Source organism: Moschus berezovskii, chromosome 17 (genome assembly GCF_049115385.1).
Source record: "Moschus berezovskii isolate FMDL1 chromosome 17, NW_MosBer_1.0, whole genome shotgun sequence".
In the NCBI taxonomy this organism is placed as follows: Eukaryota; Metazoa; Chordata; class Mammalia; order Artiodactyla; family Moschidae; genus Moschus; species Moschus berezovskii.
The window spans coordinates 44,775,951-44,798,171 of NC_142476.1; the positions used below are offsets into that span (position 1 = coordinate 44,775,951).

The following is a 22,221-nucleotide window of genomic DNA, read 5'->3' on the forward strand; positions in this document are numbered from 1 at the left end:
TACCTACTTCGTAGGGCTGTTGTGAGGATGAAGTGAACCAATACAAGTAAAGCTTCAAGAAGTAAAGTTGGTGGGGATGTCCCTGGCAGTCCAGTGGTTAAGCCTCTGCGCTTCCAATGCAGTGAGCATGGGTTCGATCCCTGGTTGGGGAATTAGGATCCTATATGGCATGAAGTGTGGCCAAAAAATAAAACAAGAAAAGCTGTAAGAGCAGTAATCACCGCAGTATCTACACGGTAGCAAGCACACAGCAGGTGCTCAGTCACAGGGTTTGAAGTGATGATGTAGGATGTGAGAGATTTAACAATAGTAGGTTATTCTCAGACCTAGTTCTCAGACAACTCTGAATGCAAGGAGAATTGCTCTGCCAGCTGCAGAGGAAGAAGATATGATCTTGCCAAGCCAAACCCCACAAGCCGCATGCTCAGAGTGGCAGGCACGGATCCTTCCTGTGCATTCCCCCAGGACCCTGGTCCTCTCCAGGACGGTACGATCACATGGGTGTTCTGTGGAGGCACATAAACACCAGCTTCTCCAGCAGGTTCCCTGGCAGCTGAGGGAAGAGATGGACACAAGGCTCCAGGGCGAGGGCCTGAGTGTGCAAAGGCGGTGATACCTCCACCTCACATCTCCCAGGATGCCCAGAGCTCCACCCCTGCAGTTCTAAACGCCAGGCCATGCTGAGCCACATACAAGGCCAGCCCTTGCAAACAACCTGGCCAGGAAATAATTCAGGAAATTGAATTACCCGGGTTTTTGGATTGCTCCACTGTAGGCAGCAAGAAGCCTTGAGTCAGGGTCAAAAGTGCTGACCGAGTCGCTGAATCACATACCCTCTTTGCTGATGGGCCACTTTGCCTCCAAATGCTGCCACCGCCCAGGGTGATGAGCGCAGTGAAAGATTCAGATAAACACATGAAAATCGATACTGTCTCAGCTCAGAGCGGTGACAGCAAGCATTTGACATTAAAGAGTCGGTTTCTTTACCTGCTTAATTAGCGGGCCATCGAGCCATTTCAGGACACACTGAAACGCTGTCGATTCCTTCAGAGGCTGGCGTGCTCTCTGTGGGTGCGGAGGGACCAGCAGGTTTTGGTCAAAGATCCTGTGCCAGTCATGCATTCTGCCGGTCCCCAGGTCCCTGGGGCCTCTGGGACTACCTGCACCATTGGTGTTCAAATAAATAAGGGAGTTATGAGGGCCCCAGCGCTTAGAGAACCTCCCACTAATACCAGGGGAACCACCACCCCTGCGACCCACACTCTGTGACCTCCCCAACCCCCACTGCAGCCAAGAACTGGCATCCATGCTGCCTTCCCCGGGCCAATCAGAGCACGCCTACCCCAGCCTCAGTGACTGGTTTAGGGACAGCTACGTGCTCTGTCCAGCTGTGGAGGTGGAGCCCTGCACAAGGGCACCAGACCTTGGGAACTGGGGCTCTTAGAGGGGCCTGGGGGGCATGACCCACTCAGAGCCAATAAGATGTGAGCTCAAAGCTTCTGTTGGTTCTGTTGCAAGAACACTCCCCTCTGGGGCCTTCAGAGCAGAGAGGCCATCAGCTCGGAGCTGCCAAGGGGACACCACAGGAGTGGCCACCTCGAGACACATACAAAAAGGTAGGCAGCGTGGGAGCAAGGCCAGCGGTCCAGATGTCACCACGAGAGCCCTGACTCAAGGGAACCCTGGAGTCTGGCACCCAGGACAGCTGAGCCACAGACAGTCCTGCTGGTGGAGCCAGGTGGGGACAGACTGAGTGTTCGGGGTATCTTGGCAACCTGGCTCAATCAAGATTTTATCTGCCTTCTTGCAGACAAGGATCTGAACCTTCTTGAGACTGTCTTCAGCTGAAACAGAATCTTAAGCCTTTGGCCTTCATAAGAGGCCAAATTCTCCTAAAATGGCCAGCAAAGAGAAAGGGCAGTGGGTTTGGTCTTCTAAGACAGCAGGTCTCTAAATGCAGTCCACAAACCCCCCAAGGTTCCCGGAGGTGGTCAAGGACTCCAGAGGCTCAGAGCTATTTTCATAACCTCCAGATGCCACCTGAGTCTTTCACTGGGTTGGCATTTGTGCTGATAGTGCCAAGGCAATGGTGGGTGAAGCTACTAGGGCCTCATCACCTCCTGAGACAACGGCAACCAAAGCCCACCAACCACCCTGTGCTCTTCACCCCTCACAGCACAGAGTCCAGCTGCTTTGCTTAATAAAGTCCCCGGGGAGGCTGTGCAAATTATGGATTTTATGACATCTTGACTTGACCCTTGAGGATGCGTGCTTTTAACACTCTGTGATGAAAGGGGGTAAAGCACAAAAAGCATTTCTGCTGACAAATGAAGGGCCAGGGTCACCCCAGGGTAAGCCGGGCGTGATCGCTGGGCTGCAAGTTAAACTGCCTCCTTCCTGAACTCACCAACACCATTCTTACTTAAAGAATGGCTCAGAGACAAACAATGGTGATTCAGAACTGGGAGCTTCAAACACAGTCTGAACAAAATGAACCTGTCACTTCAAGGTAAACTCATAAAAACTGAGCTTTCGGGCAAAATTCAGAATTGGGAAAATCTGTGCCCTCCACTGTGAGCCTGACAGCTTCATAACTCTTGGAGACTTTCCTGACAAGATGGGTAGTGCTGGTAACGAAAAGTGAGCTTTTGAAATTGTGTGAGTAGATGTGTCAATATTTGGAAGATCTGCCTAACTCAGAAGCAGTTATTGTCCGAGAGAACAAGCACAATGATGCAAAATCTTGCCTGGGGGAATGATCCACCCAAAGTGCGATGCACACCAGAGGATTTAATGTAACAGTGTGAAAGTTTTCAGACAGGGTGTCAAACTCTGCTCGCAAGAAACCCTTAAGGAACGATCGTTTGTGGGTTTGGGTACAGCACAGAAGCAGAATATCCACAGTTCTCTAAGGGCTCCCCCCCGCCCATCTGTATCTCCTTCAAATCCTTCAAGCAAAATGACTCAACACAACAGACTCAACAGAGAAGATGTACCAGTGAAGCAGTGCCCACCGGGATTCACAATCATGCAAAACAAAAACAAAGCAAAACCCAAAAAAGGGTCTTCCCTGGTGGTCCAGTGGCTAAGACTCTGTGCTCCTAATGCCAGGGGTATAGGTTCGATCCCTGGTCAGGGAACTAGATCCCACATGCTGCAACTAAAGATCCTGCATGCTGCAACTAAGACCCAGCACAGCCAAACAAATAAATATTTCAAAAACAAACAAACACACAAAACAACCTCACTCTTCTTGCTAATGTTTTTGTTTCAGAAAACATGTCTGGCTTTCATTAAAAAAATATATTTTTATATTAACATGTACAGGTCTACTGTTTTTAAATGAATTAATAACACTGTCAACATTTCTCAACAATAAATGTTGGTAGGCATCACTCACATTTTAGGAAGTTATTTGGAGTCCTCAATCACTTTTTAAAGCATAAAGTAGCGTGACACTAAAAAGCTGGAGAAAGGTTGCTCTAAAGGGACTTGAAATGCAGGGTTTCAGGCAGCCGGCCCACCCTCCACACTCACAGGCTGTGCTGGGAACGCAGGGGGGCCCTGGAGGTATGAATTCGACTGGCCCCCCTGAGATGCTCTCCCACACCCAGTGGGCCTCAGTGTGGGGTCCAGCCCCCATTGGAACACCACCCCAACCCGGCACACATCTCCTCGGGCCTCCACATCCAGATTGTAACTGTATGAACAGTAAGGTACACACACCAGTTTATGTGGTGTTTTTTCCTTTGTGGGTTATGCTTGTCGGCTCAATACCACTTGTTTTGCGGAACTACCCTCCCCAGTTCTGGCCTGAGGGCTTCGGGGCTGGTCTCAGAGATGACATACACTGTGTGTATCTTCAATGGGATGCCAGCCACAGCGCCCTTTGGACAGGCTGTCTCCCAGGGCCAGCTCCTCTGTGCTTCTGCACCCAGCAGGCTTCTGTGCTTCTGGTCAGAGCACGTATCAGCTGTCCTGCACTGATCTGCTCCTTGGCCCACTGCTTGCAGAAGGAAACCTACTCTCCTGGGGCCTTGATACCGCACTTACCATCAGAGCTCAATCAATTCAGCTCTAAAACTGAAGTTTCAATAAACTTGTCTCCCCAGTTTTTCTCTTTTTCAGGGAAATGTTTCATCATTGACATTAGTTCTAAAATTGAGAGGTTTATTCCTGCAAAGTGAGGACCTTCAAAGACTGGACGGTAACTCTACAGCAAAGCCCCTTCTGCCTCAGAAGCACATGTACAGAAACACCCTCCAGAAGGAGCCCCCAGGAGCAGTGTTTCCTGGCTCCAGGACAGTGCCTCCTTTGTAGGTGGCTCCCTCGCCCCAGATCCCTAACTTAGTACATCCCCCAACTTCCCTGGGTGATGAGGGGACCCAATACCACATTTGGCAGGACCAGCTGTGATGACCGGATGGCACTGCAGGAGACCTGCTGGGACAAAAGGCAGGTCTCCCAAGATCAAAGCTCTGAGCCAGGCAGGTGGAGGCAGGTGGTGGAGATGGAGTGACTACTGGAGTGGGTGATGGAGGGAGAGGTGACTCCTGAGACACAGGCTCCTGGGAGTAGGAGCCTGGACAGTCCCGGGGCTCCGTTACACACAGAGCTCTTCCCCTCCCGCCCACCTCCCCCGACCCAGTGCCCCAGACAGCTCTCACCCGGCCCACGCTCCTGTACGCTCCATCCTGCCCTGCATCAGTTCCTCCCATTCAGCACGCCCTCCATCCCCCTGGACAGGCACACGCACCCCTGGATGAGTCTTCTTCTGGTGCCACCTCCCCAGGAAAGTACCTCCACCCACACAGCCCCCCTCACACGGGACCCTATCACAGAAGAGTCACCCAGCTTCCCCAGGCTACATGGTCACTGTAGTCCTGCAGGACTGAGCTCCGTGAGGTCAGGACTAGGTCCCCAGTGTAAACCTTTCTAATGATTAAGTAAATCATTCAATTATGCTGGAGAGGAATGAAGAAAGCTGCAGAGGAAGGCAGAGGGGCCTCTGGGGCCAGATGAACCATAAAGAGAAAACTAGGAGGGTCCTGCGTTTGAGCCCAAGAAAAGGGTACAAGGGGCTCTCCAGAGGAAGAGGGAAGAAAGGGCACCAACTTTTATTGAGTCCTTATCATGAGCCAGGCACTCACATTTTCATATTTGCTATTCCAATAACTCTGGAAGATAAGTACCACTACTGTCCCCTTCTTACAGATGTGAAAAATGAGATCCCGAGGTTAAACAGCCAGCCTGAAACCATATAGCCAGTCGTACAAATACCAAAGCCATTATAACCTATGCCAGCCCCTCTGCCCACCAAGGCCAGGAGAAGCCCTCAAGGGCAAAGTGAGAGCAAAGAGGTGGAGGAGCCTGGGCTGATCCTTGCTCTCCTCTCTGACTTCTGCAAAGTCTCTTGCCCTCCCAGCATCTGTCTCCCACCAACAAAAGGAGGGGGGGCCTCTGAAGCTCCCTGGAAGTCTTTGCTTCTGCAGACCTACCTGATCAACAAATATTCACCAAGCACCTGCTCTGTCCCAGTACAGTGATGCGGACAGTCAAATACCCTGTCCTCAAGAATCTAAATATCCAGTGCGACAAAGGCTAGGGGGCAAGCCTGACCAGCACACAGAAGACAAGCCTAACCCAGTCTCCGTTTTTGGCAAGGGGGGGGCGGGGATGGAGAAGAGGAGAGACCCAGGCACTGAAGAGATCAGCTGGGCTGAGGTCTCATCAGCAGTAGTTCACCAATAAAAAAGAGGGACAGGAGCCACAAGGAACTTCCCGGGCACGAGGAAGCTTCCCTCCCAGACGCGAAAGAGATCTGGCCTGCCTGAACCCCGAAAGCTCGGGAGCTTTTTTGAGAGTAGACACCAAGTGCATGGCATGTGTGTGTTCAGTCGTGTCCAACTCTTTGTGACCCCATGGACTGCAGCCCACCAGGCTCCTCTGCCCGTGAGATTTCCCAGGCAAGAATACTGAGTGGGTTGCCATTTCTGACTCCAGGGACTCTACCCGACTCTGGGGTCAAACCCGCATCTCCTGCATTGGCAGGCAGATTCTTCACCAACCGCACCACTTGGGAAGCAAACCCCCCCACCCCCCACCTTATTTTCAAGAGTAAGTGGAAATCTAATTAAGCCCTGCCTGAAATTTCTCTTTCAAGGAGTATTCTTTGAGTACCTACCATGTGCCAGGCCCTGGAGAACACTGCAGACAACCTCCTTGCCCTCGAGGAATGTATCTGAAGGGAGGTAGAAAGACAGGATATTAGCACACAAAAGAGGTGGTTGTTACCTATGAAAATCATAGAGGAGAGGAGGGTGCAGGGAGCTGTGATGGAGACCTGGCTTGGAACTGGAGGCGACTAGGCACAATCTTCTAAAGTACACCTTTTCCAACTACACAAGCTTGTGAAACTTCCCACCTGTGCGTCAGTCAAAATGACAGTGCGACAGTGAAGGCAGGACCAGGGCTGCGAAGGCACCTGTCTTCTACAGATACAGACATGGAAAGAAATGTGCAAAGGTCTGAAGAAGACAGCAGGAGACCGAGCATTGCGGGTCTCAAGAGCTCAAGGGCCCAAGTGGGGTCAGGAGGTCGGCGGGCTGGACAGCGGAGGGGATGGCGGGAGCAGCTCCAGGGCAGGCCTTAGCCAGGCAGGACCATCGCTGCAGGGAATCCCGCGAGAGTCAGGGAGTCTCCAGATCTCCACTGGGCAGCGGCTCGGGGTCGGGTCGGCAGGACCAGTAGGGGACAGGTACCCAGCGGGGACAGGCAAAGCAGGGGTCCCCAGCAGGGGTCCGAACGGGAAAAGGGGAGGGCCAATGCCGCGGTCACAGCAAAGCCCAAGCCGGCCGCACCGCGGTCGCCGGAAGCTGAAGCTCTGCCAGCAGGTGCGGGGTCTAGGGGCAAAGTGCAGAGGTTGAGCCCCAAGAAGCCCCCGATACCCTACAGGACCCGGCGGCCCGGGCCACACCAAAAGTCAAGGAGAGGGGGAGGAAAATACGACCGACGCGGGCACAGCCCCGCGCTCGCCGGGTTGCCGCGTCCCTCAGGCCCCGGGCCCCTAGAAGAGTCGGACGAAGTAACACACACACACTCCGGGATCAAGGCCTCGGGCCGCTCGGTGGCCCCTGAGCCTCTGGACTGAGTCCAACCTCCCCCGCGGCGCCAGCCAACGTGGTTCCGCCCGTGGCGGGCAGCGTTACCTAGGAGACGCGCCTGCAGCCACCGCCCCCGCCCCCGGGCGTCGAGCCCCAGGCTTCTGAGGAAGTGCCTCTACGACGGATCCAGAGGCCCGGCGCTGGCCTGTGCCCACCGGAGCCGCAGACCCGGCGGGCCGAGGACCGGCGAAGGTGCTCCTGATCCGCTGCCACCAGCCGGAGGAGCCTTGGAAGGCTCCTCCAAGGAGCCGCTCTCCGTCATCCACGTAAGCAGGACGCAGGGACCAATCAGAGCCCAAGTCCAAGGTCTCAGGTCCTGCAGCGCCAGCCAATCGGCGCGGCGGCGGGCCCGTCCTAATTTGCATGGTCGGCGATCCCTCAGCCAATAAGAGTGTGACTGGCGTGAAGAACAGCCAATGAGAATCTAGAAGAGGAGTGTCCCCGGGCGTCCCACGAGGTGAAGATGCTGCGGGCGGAACCTGGTGGAGCAAGCGGGATTCGGGGGCGCTAAAGTCGCAGGGGCAGGGCGGGAAGGAAGATCCGGAGCGGGATAGAGGATCCGGAGCTGGAGCCCCCAGGTGAGTGCAGGGGGAGACCCCAGCCGTCCGCGCAGTCCCCTGCAGTGCGCCGGGAGAGCGGCGGCGGGCACCGCGAGGCCCGCGCTGACTCTCCATCTCCTTGTCCCCAGCTCGTCCCCGCACCCCACTCCATCCTCACCTCCTCTCCAGCCGGCTCACCTCCTTCTCCATCATATCCCTTCCCCCATTCCGCCCTCCTTTGCCTGCCCTGTCTGCCAGCCTGCCCGACCTTTTAGCTCCCATCCCGACCCCTGCCCCAACTTCATCCCGCCCTGACCCCTCCTTTTCCCGCAGCTTCGCCTCCCCCTCCCCCATCCCTCTTTCCATTCCCTCTCCCAGCATCAGCGCACCCCCCATCGGAGCGCTCCTGGTCCCAGTCCTCCCCATCTCTCTCCCAAAGGCTCATCCTGCCTCTTCTTTCAGGTCCCTAGCCCCATCTTCCCACCCACTCTACTCCCAATGCCTACGTTTCCCCATGGGCGCCCTCTCTCCACCTTGCCCTGCTCCCCAGGACCTTGGCATTCCCCTCCTGCACCAGTTCATCTGGCTACCTACACACTGCACCCTACCCGGGTCCCTCTGCCCCTACCCCATCTTCAGCTTCTCTTCGCTCCCCACCTCCCCTACCTGCTGCTGCTCCCGCAGGACGCAGGACACAGAGCTCCAGCTGCTGCACCGCGTCCTGCTGCAGTGGCTGTCCTGTACCTGCCCACCTTTCCACCCTGCCACCCAGGCCGCCTACCCTGGCTCTGCTCCCCCTGGCATTTGTCCAGGAGCTCCTTTGGGGTCTACACTTTGTCTAGAGCAGCCTCAGGGGGTCTCCAGGTGAGAAGTCCCTTAGCACCCTGTCTTCCTCCCTGGCCATGATGTCCCTCCCCACCCCACCCCCACTTTCCTGCTCAGCTTACTTTGTGATTCAGCATTTTCGGGGTGGTAACTTTCTTTGCCTCCTGGCATGATAAGGACCTGGTTGTGGGCTGAAGGCAGGGGGTCTTGACCCTGAATTAGAGGAACAGTCCTGAGCTACCTAGTGGAGACATGGTTGGGGAGCAGTAAACCCACCGGTGGGGGCAGTCCTTTCCTTTTTCACTTGTCTGCCCTGTGTTGAAACGCATCCAAGGGGAGATGACATAAGTAATAGCTCTTGGGGAAATGGGCTATTAGCATTTATGGAAATTAATACATCCACATCCGAGGCACAGGAACACCAAGTTCAGGCCACAGCTGTCCTACTGTCTGTCGTTTTAGGATTTCTTCTTTCTCTGCTACTTCTCCTCCCCCTCAAAAATGCCATCTGCCTCTCAATGCCAAGAGCAAGCCCCTGCTCTGCAAAACAGAACCGCATTCAGGCCCCACGTTGCAGGGTTCGGGGACTGTGGAGAGTCGTGTCTGCCTTCTTGATTGTTGCTTGGTGCGTGGATCTCCCTGCAGAGCCCAGGCTTGCATGTGGTTCCTGGGCTCCTGCCCCTGAGCTGTCATGACGGGGTGCCCAGAGTGCATTGGCTACCCAGGTCCTGTCCGTGGGGCACACTCTCCAAGCCCATGCCCGGCCTCAATGACATTGAGGGTGTTCCAGCTGCAGTGCGTTCCTACCTCGAAAGCAGCCTGCTGGAGGCTCCCCTGCAAACCCGAGGTCCAGTTCCTTGTGCCTCTTTCTGCTGCACCAGCCGCCAGACCATGTGGGGGCTGAGCCAGAGCACAGGGAGGAAGGGTCTTGAGCAGTGTGAAACCAGGTCTCATGCTCAGAACCCTTTTGGGTCTGGACGGGGATGAATGAGCATGAAAGCAACTGCACACAGGTGTGACAAAGACACCACGTTTCTTGTCTACTGAGGGTCATGGGCCACGGCACTGAGGGACACAGGAGCGAGCAAGCTCTGGGGTGGGGCAGATTGAGAAGCTTCACATCTTGGGGCTGGCTTGCTTTCCTTCTTCAATGATCTTCTAAACCCCAGATGATTTGGGAGGAAGTGAGTGGTACAAGTTTTGGTTTTTCACTTTCCGGTAAGGGAGGGGGCCTCCTCTCGACTTTCTGTTTGTTAGTGCTGGGGCCATAGCAACTGGGCAGCTCCACACGTGGCAAAGGAAGGCCTCCTCCTCTTCTGGAACCCAGGGGAATGTGTGTGGTTTCCCAGGACTCAGGCTGGAAGGAGCATGTGCCTAGTCCTTGACCTCCACTTCTCCATGACCTTCACGTCACCAAAGATCCCAGAGAGGTTTCCTGAGGTCCCTGAATTACAGGCAGAATGGTGGCACTTATGGAGGCATTTGGGGAAGACTGTCTCTGACTGTCTTGAGGGCCAGAGACTTCCCCCTCCATCCCCTCCCAGCAGCTAGGGGTCCCGCCTCATAGAGGTGAGCATGCTAGAGCTGCAAGGGGTTTGGGCATCTTCCACTTGGGAGGCGTCAGCAGAAGCCCAAAGGCAGACTTCTCCAAGGTCACTCAGAGGTGTCAGACCCTGTGCCTCCTGCCAATTTGAGCCAGGAATTTCTTTCTGCCCACTGGAGGAAACCAACACCCGATGGATGTGCCAACCAGTGGCCCTTCGGGAAGCACTTGTGAGGTCATGCTGACACATGTGGGGAAATAGCACCATGGGTGCTTCTGAGTCAGTGGGGCTGTTGGGAGTCAGAGATGCCCAACTGCGGAGAACACTCAGCCACAGCATCCTGCCCTCCTGGCAGTGCCCCCAGAGCCAGGGCCCTGTCATCCCAAAGATGTCATCAAAGAGATGGCAAGGGGCCGGGCCACTGGGTGAGATAAAAGGGAAGAAGGGACACTGCGCTTTGACCTTGCTTCGCTGCGGGTCCTTGTAAATAACTGTAAACCCACTCCCTGTGAGGGAGGCTGATTGGTCTGGATGGGAACTAGGCACAAAGAGGTGGCAAGACAGCCCCAGCCTCCTGGTCATGAGGAACCTGGTTTCTCTTCCCACTGCACCAGCCCCCTGCCTGTCCCACCAGGTCCAGCCCCTCCAAAAGTGCCAGAAATCCTTACTTTGCATAGGCGTCTCCTCCAATGTGCAAAAGGGTTAGGTTCAACCCCCACTCCTGAGGTATGTGGAGGCCGCCTTTCTCATGACCAGGAAGCCCAGCACATTCAGCCTCCTAGCCTCTGCATGTCCCCCCTTTCTTTGGGGCGACTCTAAGAGGATGTAGTCCTTGGCTCAGCCAGTGCAAAGAAGAAAAAGGGACAGGGCCTCCCCCAGAGGGCACAAAAGGGGCCAGCTGGGGACATCACTAGACTGGTCATCCCATCACTGCTGGGGTGAACTTAAGCCTTTCCATCCAGCCTGGCCTTGGAAGGAATGTGAGTCTCCTCCCCAGGCGGAGGTGAGCAGCTACTGGGTCTTCATAACTTTGGCCACATCCCACCGGGCTGAGACAGAGCCAGCCTTCCTCTCTGTACACCAAGGGATGCACTGCAGGCCAGGCCACCCCCACTCAGAGTGTGCATTGCACCCGCATACTTTCTAATTCATCAGCTGGAAAATGGAGTCTCAGGAGGTCCCCCCTGCTCCACCAAGTGACCAGGTGGTTAGCCCTGGAGACTCAGGGCATCTGGGGTTGTTCACCTGCATTTCTGGCTCCCTCCGCCATTGAACTTCCTCCTTGCAGGCAGCCCATCTTCCCTCTCACTCCAACACACAGGTGCTTGCAGAATTGACTGTCTTGGTGCCACATTGGGAAAAGGGGGAAAACAGAGATGGGCTGGGAACGTCTCCCGTGCTGCAGACCCATTTGTGGGCCTTTTCCCCACCAAGATCTTGAGCCATATTAGGGGGTTTTCCCACACCTAATTTGATCGTGGATCTTGAGCCCAACTGCTGAATAGCTGAGATCCATCGTCCAACTCAACGGATGAAAGTCAAGTGCATGTTTCTCCTTCTCAGATCCCCACACTGGGTTCAAAGCAAACCAGCAAACTGTTCATTGTAGGGCTACTTTCTCCAGTGAGTGAGCAACTTCTGAGGTCCCATAGATACAGGATCTGGTCCGCAAGCACAGCGATCCTGGCCTGTGGCCCCCGGGGAAGAACTAGCTCTATGAGTGTTCGGCTCTCACTCTCCCAGCTGCTTGACCCCGTGCTTGCGTCTCCCTTTTTCGAGCTCGGTGAAATGACACAAGTAGAGGCATAAGAACAGTCCTTGGCATAGGGCAAGAACCTCCTCAGCTTCCCAGCCTCTGCGTCCAATCACAGGCTGAGCACAAACCTTCACCCTACCTGGAGCCCAGGTGGCTCCCAGGAAGGCTCAATCAGAGTGACTCAGGTCGCCCTCTGAGTCATTTCAGGAGCCCACGTGGGGCTCCTCAGCGGGGCTGTGCGCTCCTGGAGAGGAACCTGGGAGAACTCAGCTGGTGGCTGTCATGGAGGGAGGAGGGCTTTCCCTATCTGTGCAGATCACAGCCTCCCTGTGAGTAGAGGGACACGCCCCACCCTGTCCTCCCTACCCCAGACCTCCTGGAGGACACCCATCTGCCTGCCTGCCCACGAATGCAGTGGCCTGTCGGGACCAGGGGGCTGCAGAGCCCCGCCCCCAGCTCACCCACCCTCCTCACCACAGCTTGTTTTCATCTTCCATCCCTCAGCAGCTTTAGGATCTCTCAGAGCGAACTCCAGCCTGATGTCCACAAGCTGCTAAATGCAGCCCAGGGCAGAAGGAGCTAGAATTCTGCCTGAGAACATTGCATTCCCAAGCTCCCCATGATGGTAGGGGATCCCTCGAAACAGTGCCCTTCCTGCCCCTTCTGGATGGAAGAAACTCAGAAATAACTGGAACAAGGAAATGCTGATGAATCCACAGATTAAAAAGTAAATTAGAATTAAACATTGTTTAAAACCTGTAATACCGCCAATGGGGAAAGGCCTTTGCGGCAGACATTTGAAGTGCCAAGAATGAGCAAGGCCCTGCTTACCTCCACCTCTAGGGGCCAGGAGCCAGGAAGGGGAGGCAGTAACCGCAGACCAGGAACCATCAGAGGTGCCTCTGCTGAGAGGAGAGATGGGGGCAGATGGGATTGACCCTTGACCCACACCTTGACAGGAGGCAGGGTTTTGATAGCAAAACTGGGACAGGACGGTCTGGGAGGGACCCTGCATGGCCTAGTCCCTGGAGAGAGGACAGTGGGGGCGGAATGCATTGGACAATGGCCGAGATCCAGGGGAAGCACAGGTGGAAGGTGCCCGTAGGAGTCGTTGGCAGAGGGGCAGGAACTGGGGTCTGAGAGACCAGCCATCGGATGAATGGGGGCTTTGGAACTGGCAGTGACATGTCCAGGCCAGGATGGAGGAGGCAGACGTGTCTATGACGTGCGGTGAGGACCGGGTGTGGTGGTGGGGGAGACCGCGTGTCTTCTTCAGGGGAGACTGTTGTCTGTATTGGGTGCTTCTGTAGACCCAGCATCTCGCACAGAGCGGGACCCCATAAATATGTCTGGAACCGATGAAAAGAATGAAAAGATAGGAGGACAGCAGAGCACAGCCTCTGCGGAGCTGGGCGGCAGTGGGATGTGGAAGGTAAGAGGAGCCTGGGGCCCCAGGCTTTCATCCCTGGGTGTTGTCGGCCTGCACCCTGCTGACCCTGCCTCGCTGGGTCCAAGTTATGTGCCTTGGCCTTCGGTTTGGCTGTGGGCATTGAAAGGGGAGCCCTGGGTTCAAATGGGGTTCAAGCCAAACGTGATTGCTAGCACCCACCTGTCACAGCCCAGGCAATGGACCAGGTCACCCTGCAGGTGGGGACAAGAGTGAAGGGGGCAGAATAAGGAGTCCAGGGAGTGGTCCTGAGTGCAGGATTCGAGAGAAAAGACGAAGATCAGGACAGGAGGAGACCCTGGGTTACCCTGGAGCCCAGGAGGAAATGGAGACAGGGGCGGGAGGAGGTGTCCATTGCGTCAGGCGGGCCCCATGCTGCTGGGGCCAGTCTCTACCAGGAGTGGAGGTGATGGAGCACCCCACCCCCACAACAGGTGCATATGCCACCCTCTTTGCCCTGTTCTTTGTCGACTCCAGTTTGAGGAGCTGACATTGCCCCCCTTTTACTGTTGCAGAAATAGGCCCTAAAAACTGAGGTGATTGTCCTCAGGTCACAGAGCATGAACAGGGAGGAGTCAGGATCTGAACCCAGGCTGTTGGGGGCCAATGCCCACGCTCCTGACCTTTGCACTCTGCTGCCTAACTGCATGCTAAGTCGCTTCAGTCATGTCCAACTCTTTGCGACCCCATGAACTGTAGCCCGCCAGGCTCCTCTGTCCATGGGATTCTCCAGGCAAGAACACTGGAGTGGGTTGCCATGCCCTCCTCCAGGGGGTCTTCCCAACCCGTGGGTGGAACCCACGTCTCTTACATCTCCTGCATTGGCAGGCAGGCTCCTTACCACTAATGCCACCTGGGAAGCCCAGTCTCCTGAGAAATCAGACCATGATAGAAGGAAGGATGGTGAGAGAGGCAAGCAGGTCAGTGAGAAGAAATGTCACTCTTCTGATGAACTGGGTCCATCAGCCGTATCCTCAGTCTGTTCATTCATAAAAGATGGTTCTACGGTGGGTGATTCTGGGTCCTGCCCTAGTAGGGACATTTCTGGGGATGCCTGTGAACTGAGGGGCTGGGGCTCATCCTTCCAGTCTCACTGATGCATGTGACATGACTGCAGAGAAGGGGGCCCCTCTGGTGGCCCCAGAGGGACCAGGAGGTCCTGAGCCCTGAGACACACATTGGGATCACAGCGGGAGAATGAAAACAGCCCCCTTGAGTCCTGGTGGGGCTCAGTGGCCACTGGCCTGGGGTTCCGAGGCAGCACTTTGAGAAACACTCAAAGTTTGCAGCAGACTTTCCCATTTCCACTTTGTAAAGTGGAGCCCAAGGACACACGCCTTGACCATTGGAAGTTCTGATGAGCGGGGCTTCCTGGGGCTTCTTCAGTGCTCTGGAACTTGGGAAACCCTCACTCAACTGGGCCACCTGCTATGCTTTTGTCATCTTCGAATCCCAAATCCAGCTTGATTCCTGCTGTGGGTGGGGAGTTGCTGATGTCAGCCGTGCCCCAGTCCTCCTGGAACAACACTTGGCCAGGAGACTGACTTTCTCACCTGTCCTGGGTGACGGAAGCAGGCGCTCCACTCAGGAGCGGGCCTGTCCCTCGGGACTGAACCTGTGGCATCCCCTCCCCTTCTCGTGAGGCCCGCCCTCCCCCCCACACCTCTGCTCAGCAGCTCCCTCACCCCCCGGGGAGTGTTGCCTTTGCCTCTCACTGAGGAGAAGGTGTTTTTTGTCACCCAGTCCAGGAGGCCTGGAGCCATCTCTGCCCCCCCTGCTATTGCCAAGGTCACAGGATGCCCAGAAAAGGGATCATTGCAAATCCCAACAAAATGCCGCCCCCTTCCTCAGGGACACAGAGCCCTGACCCTCCTGTGTCCCAGCCGGGGACACAGCAAGGGCTCCCGGGAGGCTGTCATGCTTCCTCCTCAGCCCGAAGGTTGAAGGTTGGGTTAGGAAAGACCACTGGTGGCACTTGGGGCAGGTCCTGTGGGGAACACATGGACCACGTCCTAAACAAAGGGCCTGTTCATATGAGACCCATCCGCCACCCTGGGCCTGACGTCACAACACAAGGGACTCGTTGCTCGTAGGAGCGACCCGGCTCCTGACCCTCACCTTGTGTGTGTGAGGCCTGTGCTCCACCCCTTCTTTCACTGACCCAAGAAACAAGGGCACAGACAGGGCCACTGCCCTCAGAACCCATGGTCAGTGGGGGAGGAGGTGTGGGTTCCAACCCATGGAGGGGCCGCTCAGGCCACAGCAGAAGTGACTGCAGGCCCAGTGGGCACAACTCGACAGGACAAGGTGCATCCACGTGGTCAGGAAGCGAGGAGGCGAGGCTGGAGCTGCTGTAGTTCTCACTGAAGACAGAGAAAGGACAGGGTGGCTTTCTGGGCAGGGAGAGCCACACACGAAGGTGCAGAGATGGCTGGCGGTTGCAGCGGTGGTGTAGGGGGCTGGGGGGAGTCCTCATGAGAGGGACGCAGGGTTAGTTGAGGAAGGATCTTGGAGGCTGCTCATCTGTTTTGGTAGGGGCCACACCAAGCAGCATCTTAGTTCCCCAAACAGGGATCGAGCCCACATCCCCTGCATTGGAAGCACAGAGTCTTAACCACTGGACCAGGGAAGTCCTAGGCGCTGCTCATCTTTATTTTTTGTTTAATTGTTCAGTCGCTCGTTCGCGTCTCTTTGCGACCCCATGGACTGCAGCACGCCAGGCTTCTCAGTCCTTCCCTATCTCCCAGAGTTTGCTCAAACTCATGTCCATTGAGTCAGTGATAGCATCCAAACATCTCATCCTCTGTCGTCCCCTCCTCCTCCCCTCAATCTTTCCCAGCATCAGGGTTTTTCCCAATAAGCCGGCTCTTTGCATCAGGTGGCCAGAGTATTAGAGTTGCAGCTTCAGCATAAGTCCTTCCAATGAATATTCAGGGTTGATTTTCTTTTGAATCCAAAAAGACTGGTTTGATCTCCTTGCTGTCCAAGGGACTCTCAGGAGTCTTCTCCAGCACCACAGTTAGAAAGCATCAGTTCTTCGCCTCTCAGCCTTCTCTGTCATCCAGCTCTCACGTCTGTACATGACTACTGGAAAAACTGTAACTTTGACTCTATGGACCTTTGTCAGCAAAGTGATGTCTCTGCTTTCTAATATTTATTTATTTAGCTGTGTTGGGTCTTAGCTGCAGCATGTGGGACCTTTGATCTTTGTTGTGGCATATTCAGAATCCTCTTGGCATCTTTGGTTGCATTGCCCGGGCCCTCTATTCGTGGCTCAGGCTGTGCAGCGCATAGGCTTAGCAGTTGCGGTGCATGAGCTTCGTTGCTCCACGACACATGGGATCTTAGTTCCCTGACCAGGGATCAAACCCATGTCCCCTGCATTGCATGGTGGAGTCTTAACCATGGGACCACCAGGGAAGTCTAAGAGGCTACTCATCTTTCGAGGAAAAATGTACCCTGACCAGGACACAGGAGAGTGTAAACAAGGAGGCATCTCTGCGCCTGAGAGTCTGAGCACCTGTGTCCCTGCCGAAAGGGGGTGCTGTTTTGTTGGGATTTGCAATGGCTTTTCAGGCATCCCGTGACCTTGGAAAGAACAAAAGAACAGATGAGGCTCCTCTGTGGGTCTGAGCTGGGTCATGAATCCAGAATAGGGGAGAGGGAGCTGACAGGTCCCTGGTGGCCCCCACCCTGTCCCCTGCCCATAGTTCCCTTGGGACCCCTGAGCAGCTCAGCTACCATGATCACCACAGCCCCCCGACAAAACACACACACAAAGCCTGTGTATCAGCCTGGGCCCTCATTCCCTTCCTTACCCAGGGCTGGAAGGTTCTGGCAAAGTCCACCGGGGTACTGCTGGGAGGAATGTGGAGAAGAGGGTTTCTCCCCACCTTCCTGTAGCCTGGTAACCATGGTAACAATGGGGAACTGCTGGAGGCTTCCAGCCACCTGCTGGGCTGTATGGATGCCGAGGGCCAGGCAGAGACCCACGGTACAGGCATGTGGGCCCTGGGCAGCAGCCTTTGTGAGCAGCAGGAGAGGGGGTGGCAGGTGCAGCCCCAGTCACCCAGCTTCTCAAGCAAAGGGCCCTGAGTCAGGGGGCGAGGGCACAGAGCAGGGGACAGTTCCCCAGTCCCTTGAGAGGAGGAGAGGGCACTTGCTCCCAGGTTCATGCAGAGCCCCTGGTCTCTAAAGCAGCCCTGAGCCAGCAGGCATATAAACTTATAAAGTGAAGTCGCTCAGTCGTGTCTGACTCTTTGGGACCCCATGGACTGTAGCCCACCAGGCTCCTCCGTCCATAGGATTCTCCAGGCAAGAATACTGGAGTGGGTTGCCATTACCTTCTCCAGGGGATCTTCCCGACCCAGTGATCAAACCCAGGTCTCATGCATTGCAGGCTGACACTTTAACCTCTGGGAAGCCCAAATTGTAATAGGGTCTGTTTAATTTATTATCGAGTGGCTGGGCTGAGCTCGAGTAGCCAGCAGTCCTCAAGAAAGTCCCTTTGGGCTCCTTACTCTTTGACACCATGTGATCCAGCCACTCATTTTAGGGAGAGAGGAACTGGGGTTCATGGAGGAATCAGACTTATTGGCAGCATGGGGCCCCCAAGCAACTCTCTGACCGCCAGCTGGTGTCCACTCCCTGAGCCCCCTCACCAGCATCCCATAAGTCTCTCTGAGCTACCACTGTCCGGTCCCTTCTAGAGCATGTGCCCCCTGAAGATAAGTCATGTCTGTCCAGTCACCTCTGTACCCCCAGCTCAGCCCTGGGGCAGGCGCATGGCAGAAGCAGGTGCTTGGCAATGATCAGAAATGATGGACACTCCCAGAAGGCAGAACAGGGTAGGCTGGTGGCTGCCACCTCACTCAGGAATATCAGAGAAGCGAAACCCCTGAGCAGAAACCAAGTGCCAGAGCATCCCCGGAACCTCCTCCATTCATCAGAGCACTTTCAGGGTGCACCTGCATCCCCCAACCCAGTCCCTTCCCTTCTTTTATTAACCAGACAGCCCGTGCCTGGTCCTCCAGGGAGACACTCACTGCTCTGTTCATGTGGGTGAGTATGGGCTTCCCAGGTGGCACTAGTTTTGAAGAGCCCACCTGCCAAGGAGGAGACATAAGAGACTCAGGTTTGATCCCTGGGTCAGGAAGATCCCCTGAAGGAGGAAATAACCACCCACTCCACTATTCTTGCCTGGAGAATCCCATGGACAGATGAGCCTGGTGGGCTACAGTCCATGGGGTTGCAAAGTCAGACACAACTGAGTGACTTAGCAGCAGCGTGTGGGTTAACATTGCTGGTGGGGTAGGACCTCCAGGGCCGTCACCCTCCCTTTAAGCCCAAGGAAATCTCGCCTGACCCAGGCTGATTTCCTCGACTTCCATGAGACCTTGGTCCTTCGAGCCACTGCATCGCAAATGTCCGAGGCCCACCCTCACAACCCATTCCCTCACTGTGTTGACGTCTCCAGGGCTCGGAGCTGCGGAGATCTGATGCCACAGTCCTGAGCACCCTCCACTCCTCCATTTCTTGTGAGGCTTCACTCCAGGAACGAAGTCCTAGTGCCAGTTCTGGCACTGCCCAAGGGGAAGACTGCCCTCCTGCCTTCCCTTCTGTCCACTTATCTGCCCCAGGAACCTCCAGAGTCCCTGCTTGGAGGAGCTGACTTGCAATGCACTGGCCACCTGGTGAGCTTTGAGTCCTTGAGCTGAAGCCATGGGACCTACCTAGAAGCAGGCACAGGCTGTTCCCACTGTGGGCTCCCTTATTCCATCTCCCTCAGGCAGACCGCTCCATTGATGGATCGTCTGCAAAGTATCATATCCCGGGGCACAATCCTGCTGCACCTTGAACAACAGGCAGTGCCCCGGGGAAGGCAAAGCAGCCGTGGCCTATGGGACCTGGCACCCAGCCAGAGGTGGCAGTCGGCAGGGATACACCCCTGCAGCTGAGGGTGAGACAAAGCCAGGTGTCAGAGCCTGTGTGCTGAGGCAGCTGTGGTCCAGGGACTGGCATCCCAGGCTGATGGCCACAGGCTCCCAGCCACCTGACATCTGGACAGATGAGCTGTGTCCTACAGCCCGGCAACCTCCACAGACCACATGCTCAGTGCCCAGCAGCCACATTCATGTGTTTATAGCAGAGCCACTTAATTATGTGGAGATAATTCCTTCAAACTGCAGAAACCATCCCAGGGCATCCAGATTGAGTGGTCCCAGGTGGCAGACAGAGAAGGCCATGTCCCGTGGGCAGGTTTCCAGGGAAGCTGGTGGTCTCCAGGAGGGAGGCTAGATAGCCGACAGCCTTTGCCCTGCTGCAGAAAGGAGGCGATGCCGGAAAAGGATGCTGACGCTGGTGGTGATGGTGGTGGGGATGATGGTGCTGGGGGGGATGATGGAGATGCTGGTGGTGAGGATGACAGTCACGTAGGTGATGACAACAGTGGAGGTGACCATGGTGATGGTGCTGGTGGGGGTGGTCATGATGGGATCAGTGGCGATGGTAGTGAAGACGGTGGTGGTGTCGATGATGCCGATCATGTTGATGACGACAGCGATGATGATGACCATGATGGTCGTGCTGATGGGGATGATGATGGAGATGGTGGTGATGAGGATGATGATCGTGTTGGTGATGACAACAGTGATGATGACCATGATGATGGGGAAGAGGAGAGCTAGGGTGATGACTTTCCTATCATTATTTGTATCAGCAGCTGCCCTTAGTCCGGGATTTGCTTTGTCAGGCTCTTGCTTAAACCCACAAGAGTTTACTCTTAATCCTCCAGCCACTCCAGAAGTTGGTGCTTCACGGGTGAGAACAGGTTTCATGCTTAATCTCAGGTCTCACAGCCACCAGAGGACTCTGGGCCTCAGATCACCTCACTCCTGGCCTCACCCCTGGGCCAGAGTGGCCAGGATGCCTGGTAAGGGGAAAACACAAGAAGGCCCAGCCCAGCACCCAGCTCGGTACTGGCAGAGCCCCAGGTGGGACTCCCCACGTTACCCCTAGAGTCTGTCTTCCCCTGCCTCATACACACAAACACCCCACCAGAAGGAGGTCACGGAGTCAGCAGTGATGCGGTTGGGAGGTGGGACCCCCTCCCCACGTCCTGGATGCTTTCACCTCCCACCTGCAGAATCATGGGGCGCTCCACTTCCCTGACTCACATCACTGCCTGAGCACCTTCCCAACAGGAAGTCATCACTGTGAGAAACTGACTCACATCCCATCATTTTTCCGTGATTCATTTAAACATGGTCTCCTTACGGAGTTAGCAATTTTTCACCCTTCCCAGTAGTGCCATCATGAACACCGGTGTGCGTCTAAGTTTATTTCCTCTTGAGTGGTTGTCATTGTTCAGTTGCTCGGTCATCTCCGACTCTTGGCCACCCCATGGACTACAGCACTCCAGGCTTCTCTGTCCTTCACTGTCTCCTGGAGTTTGCTCAAATTAATATCCACTGGGTCAGTGATGCCGTCCAACCATCTCATCCTCTGTTGCCCGCTTTTCCTCCTGCCCTTGATCTTTCCCAGCATCAGGGTCTTTTCCAGTGAGTTGGCTCCTCACATCAGGTGGTCAAAGTATTGGAGCTTCAGCTTCAGCATCAGTCCTTCCAATGAAGGACTTTATTTGAGTTTCTTTAGGATTGACTGGTTTGATGTCCTTGCTGTCCAAGAGACTGTCAAGAGTCTTCTCCAGCACCACTATTCGAAGGCATCAATTTTTTGAGGCTCAGCCTTCTTTATGGTCCAACTCTCACATCCATATGTAACTGTAGAAAAACCATAGCTTTAACTAGACGGACCTTGAACGGTTAGGTTATGTTTATATAAGTAGGATTTCTGGATCCCAGGCTCTGGGCCTCTATTACCTGATTACTTTCCGAGAAAATTGTGCCGCACACCCCCAAAGCAGCAACGCCTCACTGGAGTAGCTTCCTCGCAGCTTCACCCTCAATGAGTATTTTCATTTAAAAAATGCATTTTTTTTTCCTGTTCATTACAAGATTGCAAAGGCACAGTGCCTGATGGCTTCCTTTTGCATCCCTTTTAATTCAACAGAGCCTTTAATGGATGAGGTGGAGTAAAGCTGGCTTTCGAATTGCTAGTGTAGTACTGCATGGGCAAGGTATTAATCTTTCATGCCTCTGTCATGTGGTCCCAGCAGCGTAATCCTCTTTGAAATCATTTGTTATTTATTCTTATGGTCCCTGAGAGCGGGGAGAGCCCCAGGAGCCTATTCACTAACGCAGGGAGAGCTGCAGAAATTTGCCTGCAGACACTCCCTCCCCTCAGGGTGTGGAACTGAACCAGGGCTGGGGGCGCAGGCCCCCAGCAGAGGGTCACAACCCCCAGAGAGAGCAGCCTCCACCTACAACCTGCTAAGGTTAGGGGGTTGCCGAGGGTGGCTGGTGAGTCTGCTTCCCAGGGCTGCTGGAGAAAATGACCACAAGTGGAGGAGTTCAAAATGGCCGTGTTTATTCGCTGGCCACTCTGAAGGCTGGAAGTCTAAAATCAAGGTGTCTGCGGGGTTGGTTCCCTGTGGAGGCTCTGAGTCTGCTCCAGGCCTTTCTCGACATCTGGCGTCACTGGCCATCTTTGGCCCTCCTTGCTTTGGTAGATGCATCACCCCAAATTCTGCCTCCGTCCCATGCCTCCTATTCTGCTTCTGTGTCTTCTCTTGTAAGGAAACCTGTCACTGGATTTTGGGTCCACCCCAAGTGGTGCTAGTGGTAAAGGATGTGCCTGCAATGCAGGAGATGCAGGAGACGTGGGTTCGATCCCTGGGTCAGGAAGGTCCCCTGGAGGAGGGCATGGCAACCTAATCCAGTAGTCTTGCCTGGGAAATCCCATAGGCAGGGGAGCCTGGAAGACTACAGTCCATGGGGTCACAAAGAGTGAGACAGAACTGAGTGACTAACACACAGGTCAGTCCAGG

General features: G+C 55.1%; 2 protein-coding genes across 2 annotated transcripts in view; one reads left to right on the forward strand and one right to left on the reverse strand.

Moving 5' to 3' along the window:
• The window catches only part of NPHP4 (nephrocystin 4), a 139,556-nt gene extending 132,113 nt beyond the window's left edge, over window positions 1-7,443 (reverse strand). Inside the window, exons 1-3 of the mRNA XM_055419433.2 lie at window positions 7,209-7,443; window positions 6,181-6,241; window positions 988-1,156 (exon numbers count right to left, since the gene is read on the reverse strand). Coding sequence (XP_055275408.2) covers window positions 988-1,122 — 135 coding nt within the window. The 5' untranslated portion in view covers window positions 1,123-1,156; window positions 6,181-6,241; window positions 7,209-7,443. The remainder of the gene's footprint in view (window positions 1-987; window positions 1,157-6,180; window positions 6,242-7,208) is intronic.
• A 155-nt stretch (window positions 7,444-7,598) lies between these two features.
• KCNAB2 (potassium voltage-gated channel subfamily A regulatory beta subunit 2) overlaps window positions 7,599-22,221 on the forward strand; it is a 95,723-nt gene continuing 81,100 nt past the window's right edge. The window contains exon 1 of the mRNA XM_055419430.2: window positions 7,599-7,741. The gene's annotated coding sequence lies outside the window, so the exon portion shown is untranslated. The remainder of the gene's footprint in view (window positions 7,742-22,221) is intronic.